Raw genomic sequence first — 8448 nt, forward strand, 5'->3', positions numbered from 1 at the left:
TCTAGCTGAGAATCGAACAGGACAACGTCTTACTGTGAGGCGACAACGCTACCGCAGCACCACCACCGCAGTATGAACATCTAGTTCTCAGTATTGGAAAATAGTTGGAAGTTTCTGCATAGAACTTTTTTAATGCCTGATAAAATTGCAAAAATTAGCTCATCTGAAAATGGGTTATGTTGGAGATGTCAGCGAATAACTAAACCAATTGGTCTCAGATATTTTATGATTGTATTGCTATTAAAACTTATTGGAGTGATGTTAATAACTTCCTACAGGCTTTATTTACATAGTCCTTTGTTCTATCTAAAGCACTCATTTTATTACATGTGAATGAAGGTCCTTATTTGAATAAAATGAACTTGTATTTACTATGGACAATGCCAGAAAGTGTATTACCAAGAAATGGAACTGTAATATAGTGCCTACTATGGAAGATTTCTTATCTCTTTTGAAGAAAACAGCACTGATGGAGACTAAAACTAAAGAACTCAGAATCTACCCTAAGCCATTATTCAACAATCCCTGGAGAAAAGTTCTATCATTGATTGATACTCTGCAAATGGACTCAGTCTCTCTCTGATATATCTGTAACTGTAATTGAATTTACTAGCTATGTTTCATAAATACTTGGTTTCTTTTATTTATGTCAGGCCAAATGTAAATATTGCATATAGTTACTTAAATTGATATTTGAAATTCAGTGTAAGTGATTTAATAAGATTTGTTTTGGAAATAATAAAAATATCTGAGAAAAAAGATAATTCTCAGGAATGCAATGTAAAGCAAGAGCTACATGTAAGAATATGCTCAGAGTAATCAGACTTGTTGGAGAAACACATTTCACCTTTGATATTCTGTGGTCACTATTCTTTGAGTTTATATTACCCTTCCCCTTTTATAAACACAGGTATGCCAGTAAAAAAGACATGCGGAGTCCAGAAGAAGATGGACTATGTAACAAGTAGGGGGTGTCGTTCCAAACAACCAGTGGAATTGTCATACTGTGCAGGAAGTTGTACATCAACATCTATGTAAGTTTTTACATCAAGAGATTAATGTATTCTTTTGTTTATTTATTTGTTTAACATGTAATCTCTTGTAGAAAAAATTTATAAAAAAGGTCTGCCTTTTTATAGTTCTTATGTCCATTGATTCTAAATCCAAAAAAATAACATTTTGTTTGCTGCAAATTTTTAAACCACTGTGCAGTACTTGAACTAGAAAAAGGAAATAACCTGTAGCAATGTCACATCCTGTTTTTTAGAAACACATAATCTTTCAACTGCTTAGTGCACGACTCATGGACAAAGCTAAAATACATGGAGGACAAATGCCCAAAAATGGAGTTGGATCTTAAAAATTGTTTTATAAACTTGATAAGTTGTTAAAATAACAGTTTTTGCATTAGTGTGTGTGTGTGTGTGTGTGTGTGTGTGTGTGTGTGTGTGTGTGTGTGTGTGTGTGTGTGTGTGTGTGTGTGTGTGTGTGTGTGTCTGTATTTAGTTTTTTTCTGGAAATAGATAAAACTTATATTAAAATAGGTGATAACTGTTCACATTAGGATATATTGATCACAGACCCAGTAAGCAGCAGTAAATAATAACCAAAAGTCCATTGCAATGAAGACTAAAACTACAATCATGAAGATGTATGAACATACAGAGATTTGAATTAAATAATGGCCAATAAAAAATAGACTTTCTGGCTATTTAGTGTAAGGTGGAAAATTACTGCAATATTTTGCATTCACAAATTAAATTTTTTGTTTGCATTTTTGTCTTTTTTTAAACCTGACTGATTACACTGAGGATATTTTTAGGTTCATATATAGGTACTAGGCTATCGGCCCAAGGGCCTACGTAAGCCTAGCCAACAAGGTTCCCTGGCTTACGCCACCCAAGAAAGTTATTTTCCTGTGCCGCTGTCGAGCAGAGACACAGAAGTGATCCCCGGGGTGTATTTCCTATTTCCCATCCACTCATCAAGATTTTTCTTGAAGAGTGCTAATGAACTTTGTTTGACATAGATGGGTAGCCTGTTCCAGAGTATGGGAAGTCTCTGGGATAGGAATCTATCCCTCCAGCATGTCCTGTTTATTCGGGTGACAAGTTTTAGGTCTCCAGAGCGTGTAGCTCGGAGGGATTGGGATTTCTTTAGGTGTAGCATGTCCAACAGCTCTGGGTTTGACGCAGCTTTATATGTTAGGCAGTGATCATCACAGAGTAGGCAATATGCTATGGAGTAAAGCTGGAGTTTTTTGAGACGGTCGGTGTAGGGCATTTGTTTGAGTCCAGTAATCCTCTTTGTGCGGTACTTCTGTGGCCTTTCCAGCTGCTGCAGATGTCTTGTGAGGTACATTCCAAAAGGGGCATTGTACTTTATAATGGGTCTAATGAGTGTCGAGTAGAGGGGAACGATGACCTCTTTTTTCCTGAATGAGAACCCTTTTATGATGATGTGTGCCACATAGAAGGACTTCCTGACTACTGTGGTGATGTGACTATCAAAGGAGAGACTACTGTCCACCTGGGTCCCAAGGTCTCTTATCACGCATTCGGTGTTAAGTAGATTGCTGCCTATGTGGTAGTTCATGGGTACAGAGTTTTTACCAAAGGGGATGACACTGCACTTGTTGGCATTGAGCTTGAGGCCATGGCTCTGACACCAGGCATCTGTCTCAGAGAGGCCCTTCTGTAGGATGTTCACATCATTTGGGGACTTGACTATGGCTCCTAGTTTGCACTCATCTGCGAACTACATTATCCAGAGGCCTTCTGTGTTAGCCTGTACTTCAGAGAAGTAGATACCAAACAGGAACGGTCCCAGGACAGAACCCTGTGGTACTCCACTTGTCACTGGTTTGAGGTCAGATTTGGAGTCTGCAACTTTTACAGTGTGGGTTCTGTCAGTGAGCCAGTTGGCAACCAATCTTATGATGTAGGGATTTATGCCTAGTTTATTGAGCTTAGCTATAATTCCAGAATGGGGGATGGTGTTGAAAGCATTGGAGAGGTCAAGATAGGCTGTGTGAACCACCTTACCCTCATCTACGGCTTTTGTGACTGCCTCAAAGAAGTTGATCAGGTTCAGGAGGCATGATCTGCCTTTCACAAACCTGAACTGGGTGGGATCCAGAGTTTGGAGGTTACCAATGTCTTTGTTTATGAGTTCCATGATGATACGTTCCATGGCCTTGCAGACCAGGCTCATCAGGCTAATAGGTCTATAGTTCCCGGGATCAGTGGTGGCTCCCCCTTTGTGGAGTGGGATAACTGTTACTGTGAGCCATTTAGTGGGCACAAAGCCTGATGTGAGGCTATTATTGAACATGGTGCTTAAGTGAGGAGCCAGTTCATTCTGAAGTTCACGTAAAACGCAGCCTGGGATGTTGTCCGGTCCCATGGATGTTGTGTTTTTGGCATTAGAGAGTGCAGCTTTCACCTGCATAGTTGTGATTACAGGGACTCTGCATTCTGTCTGTATAGATATGGGCCCTTTAGGGGGTGAGGGGGGGTAAAGTTAGCACTGAACCTATCTGCCAGGATGTTGGCAATATCAGTTGGTTCTGTAATTTTCATGCCTTTGTGCTGTAACTCAGAGCAGATCTGGGTGTTGCCATTGAGATTCTTGACATAGCTATAGAATGCTTTGTGGTTGTCCTTGGAATTAGTGGTGATTTTATTTTCATAGCTAGCTTTGGAGGATCTTATAAGGGATCTCAGCCTCTTACTGAGGCTGACCAGGGAGCTCCTCCAGTCATGGGATTTTGCTCTCTTTTGCAACAGTTTCTTCCTTCTGTTGTACAGTTTGTTTATGGCAGGGGACCACCAGATTGGCTTCCTTTTTTTGGAGGATAGCATCTTGGTTCTGTTTGGGATAGCACGATCCATGCACTCATGTAAGTGCTTATAGAGCGCATTTGTGTAGGATTCAGCAGTTGTAACTGTATTGTCCATCTGCATGGGTGTCATGAAGTTCACTACTTCTGTCTTAAGAAGCATGAAGTTGGCTTTGGAAAAATGTTTTACTGTAGTTTCCTTAATGGGGGGTGGGGGTGGGATGTGGATATCAAGGGTGATTAGCTTATGGTCGGATCGGACCAAAGAGGAGTTGACTTCAGGTGTGGAACACCAGTCACTCATGTTGGTAATGACTAGGTCTAGGATATCGTTGCCCCTGGTGGGGGTGTGGATAAGTTGATCTAGGGCATTGGAGTTTATGAATTCCAGAAAGCGCTGCACTAAGTAGTTGGTACATGAGTAGTTTTCCCAGTTAATGGTGGGGTAGTTGAAGTCGCCCATTATTAGAGTGTTTGGTTGAACCCTAATATTTTCCAGTACATCAAGAAAAAAGGAGTGGGAATCCTGGGGCATGGTGGGGGATCTGTAGCAAGCTACAATTTGGATTGCAGTTTTGCCAAGAGTTAGTTGCACTTGGATAACCTCGGATGCATTATACTGAGCAGCTAGCCTGGAGGTGTGGATATCCTTAATGAATATGGACACACCCCCACTTTTGGTGTTTTGGTCCAGGTTACATGTCCGAAATGTATGGTATGAGTTATAGTCTGGTAGTGCAGGGGTGCTCTCTGGAGCCTTGAACCAGGTCTCAGTCACTGCACAGATATCGATGTTCTCCATTTTAAGGAGTGCCTTGAGTGAGTGCATTTTGAAATTTAGACTTCTAGCATTGAGTAGCATTACCCTCAGTTTTTGCTTGCTTGTTCCTGTTATGGTGGTGAATTTGTTACTTGAACCCCTGTCTAAAAAAGGCACTATAGGGGCAGCAAGAGCCTTAACCAGTATCTGGAATCCCAGGGGAGACAGGTGCAGGCCATCTGTGGCAAAGCATCATGGTCTGTTGACCATGTCATCCCAAGCAGGCAGATACTGGATCCCCTTAGAATGACACCAGAAGCTTAACCAATTGTTGAAGTCAATCATTTTGTCCTTGTACTGCGGTATCTTTCTGGGCGATGGCAGAATGCTACTCAGGGCTAGGGTCATACCTGCCTGGGCTACAAGATCGGAGAGCTCTTCCATGTCTCTTTTTCATGTAGTCCAGGGAGGTACATCTCAGGTCATTCACACCAACATGGACAATGACAGAGTCATATTTGTACTTGTTGTGGAGTGACCTGAGTGTGTAGGTTATGTGGCGGATCCTGGCACCCAACAGGCAGCTGACAGTAACCTTCTCCTTGTTTAGACTGGTGAGTGGGACATCAGTGTGCCTGACTATAGAGTCACCTATGACTAGTGTGTTGGGTATGTTGTTTTGCCTTATTGGCTGTGTTTGAGTGGCACACTGAGTCTGTGGGCTATGTATCATTTGGGTTGTGTTGGGGATGGATGTTGCTTGTGTTTCTGCTTTGGAGGTCTCTGTTGCTTAGGCAGATTATTATTGAGAGCCTCCACGAATGTTTTTGAGTTTCTATGTGTGGATTTTGGTGGTGTAGACGTAGTGAGACTATGTGATGAGTGTGGTGTGGTGCAAATGTTTACCTTCTCCTTATGACTGTCAGGTTCAGTCTTGGTTGGAGAGAGCTTTACCTCCATTTTGGCTAGATAAGTGCATCTCTCACAGGTTGTAGTGTTGGGTGGTAGGAGGAGAGGGTTGTCTGTGTACATGAGGCAATTTCTACATTGCCTCAAGATGCCAAGATTCATCAGATAGACAGGGGAGAACACTGGGAGCTGACCCTTGGACATGCCTGAATAAAAACTATTTTCCTCTAGATAAGTGAGGAAAGTGAGTAAAAGAGCTGTTTTTCTCAACGCCAGTGAGAAAAGTAAGTACAAAAACTGTTTTCCTCTAGGTAATGAGGAAGATTGAGTGCTATAGTAATTAGTAGCTTATTTAGTGCTTACAAGTTCTGAACAAGTGCTGAGCATGAATAAGCAAATTTAAGTGCTAAAACTACAAATCTGTATCTGCACTAGACGAGTTACAGGACAGAAACAAGTGCAAATGCAGGCTTTCAAATCAGAAAGTTGAGAGAGATGGAAGATTGCCCAAATGGCCAATAACAAATTCTGGGCCAGAACCACTCCTTATGTGGTAGACAGGTTACCTAGTGCTTACCACTCCCACTGATAAGCTAGAAGGCTTCCCTCCAAAACAGAAAGGCTTGGGGGCTCAAAAGCTTACAAACAGTCGTGGATACAGCAAATCTGTATCTGGAACACTAGTTACAGGAAAGGTAGGAAACAGGCTTACAGTTTTTTGTTTTTTTTTTTTGTTTTTTTTTTTTTTTTACAGAAAAGTAGCAAAAACAGTAGTAAAAACAATTCACATGCAGTGCTAGCTAGCACACTTGAGTATGTAGCAATATTAGTCCACACACAGTTTGAAAAATGCAATTAAATTAAAAAGGACTAAAAGCAAGTGCAGAAAGGGTTTATTAGGTAGAATGCGGTAAAGAGATGGGACTGGGGGAGTGTCCTAGATCAAATCTACAGTGGGGTGGGCACTGCAAAAGCCACCAAATTCAACTACAAAACAAAAACAGGGAGGGGGGTGGGGAAGACAGTTTCAGCAGAGATCTGAGCAACCACTAATATAGTACAACTGTTAAGCCAAAAAAATATACTCAGCTCTGTATATTTGCAGATCAGTCTCTCAGAACAGTGAGACAACAGATATCAAAGCAACAATTAAACTTTATAAGATTCTTTAAGATATAAACTCTTTAAGATATATTCTTGAAAACAAACACAGTAAAATGTTATACTGCAAAATATGACAATGTCCTTCAAATTCTCCCCCTTTTTTCATTTATTTCAGATTCTTGGGTGACACCAGTAAGATGAAACACACCTGTACTTGCTGCCGAGAAATTCTGACTCATAATGTGGATATCAAGCTGACTTGCCCAGGTGGACAACCTCTCAGTTATTCCTATATTTATGTGGACCAGTGTGGTTGCGAAAGTGAAGAATGCACAGAATCAAGGATTTCACCATCATCGGACAAAAATATTGAAAAAAGTGACAATGAAGGACAGAAAAAAGAAAGAGTACTTAAATCAGATCCAGATGAAGTACACAAAGGAAAGTTTAGGGGGGAACCAGGATCACATTCTGGAGAAAAGTCAGGAAGACTGAGGTCCAATGAAGTAGATGGGGGAAAGTTCAAGGGGAAATCAGGATCACACTCTGGTGAAAAGTCGGGAAGACTGAGGTCCAATGAAGTAGATGGGGGAAAGTTCAAGGGGAAATCAGGATCACACTCTGGTGAAAAGTCGGGAAGACTGAGGTCCAATGAAGTAGATGGGGGAAAGTTCAAGGGGAAATCAGGATCACACTCTGGTGAAAAGTCGGGAAGACTGAGGTCCAGTGCAGTAGATGGGGGAAAGTTCAAGGGGAAATCAGGATCACACTCTGGAGAAAAGTCAGGAAAATTTAAGCAGAATAAGGCAGGATCCCATTCTGGTGAAAAGGGAAGAGGCATGTCTGGAAGTGTGTTTAGCCAATATTCTGAAGAAAGAAATAAAAAGTTGAAAGGAAGAAACTAAATAAAGATTATATTTCTAAGAATACTCCAAATGGGGACTTTCAAGGCATGACAGTGAAACAGAATTGGCATAGATCTGTTAGATCTCTGTTTTCATGTGAATGCTGTTTATGTTGTTTATCATGCCTTGTGATATTTCCTTATCATAATTTTTGAAGTATATAGTAGCATGTCTCAGACTAATAAATATAGTTTGCTTAATGTAAAATCATTACTAAATATATATATTTTACTAGAATTATACCACATTTCACAGTTAGATTTCCAAATTCCCTGTATTATTTGATTCAGTTTCCGTAAGTAAGATAATTTAGTATCATTAGTTAACAGTTTTTCTTCCACGTGCTGCTTTGTGATGTTATGATAGAGTTCTGTTTACTTCCTTCTAATGTTATCAAATATCTGAACTACAGCAGAAAAACATTAATAAAAACACTTTGTTCATCTCACCTGTCTTGCTGGTAGTCATTTTGTTTTTTGAAATTAATATAGTTTTGCACTATTTTAAGTGCACTTTAGTACTATGCTAAGATTTTCAATTTTTTAACATATTCTGTCACAGATATGGATTCTATTTTATATGCTAAGACTGATATATATGTGAGTGTACTTTGCCCCCTGCACCTCCTTACTCATGTGATCTAACACTAATGCTAGCCCTTCCCCAGCCCTAACCCTATTAATAACGTCAGAAAGCATCCTTTCCTTAACATTACCACTATCACGCCACTAAGGCTATCCCCTTCCCTAGCCACCTACACTAACACTGACACTAATCCATGAATATTGATATATACAAACACACACACACACACACACACAGACATTGCAATACTGCAACTTTCATTGTATACACAAGTTTCAGGATTAGTACACATTCTCACTTACCTAGCATTCATTATTACTCAATTCAGCATTCCACACACTCAA

General features: G+C 40.3%; 1 protein-coding gene across 42 annotated transcripts in view; it reads left to right on the plus strand.

The window, feature by feature from the left end:
- Window positions 1–7967, plus strand: part of LOC122791684 (mucin-2-like) — a 732148-nt gene extending 724181 nt beyond the window's left edge. For all 42 annotated transcript variants that reach the window (XM_044059549.1, XM_044059571.1, XM_044059534.1 and 39 more), the window contains 2 exons: window positions 911–1034; window positions 6790–7967. In XM_044059549.1, the coding sequence (XP_043915484.1) occupies window positions 911–1034; window positions 6790–7519 (854 nt within the window). In that variant the 3' untranslated portion in view covers window positions 7520–7967. The remainder of the gene's footprint in view (window positions 1–910; window positions 1035–6789) is intronic.
- The last annotated feature ends 481 nt before the right edge of the window (window positions 7968–8448 follow it).

The sequence above is a fragment of the Protopterus annectens genome, chromosome 17.part0 (genome assembly GCF_019279795.1).
Source record: "Protopterus annectens isolate FY-2018-M chromosome 17.part0, PAN1.0, whole genome shotgun sequence".
Lineage (NCBI taxonomy): Eukaryota > Metazoa > Chordata > Ceratodontiformes > Protopteridae > Protopterus > Protopterus annectens.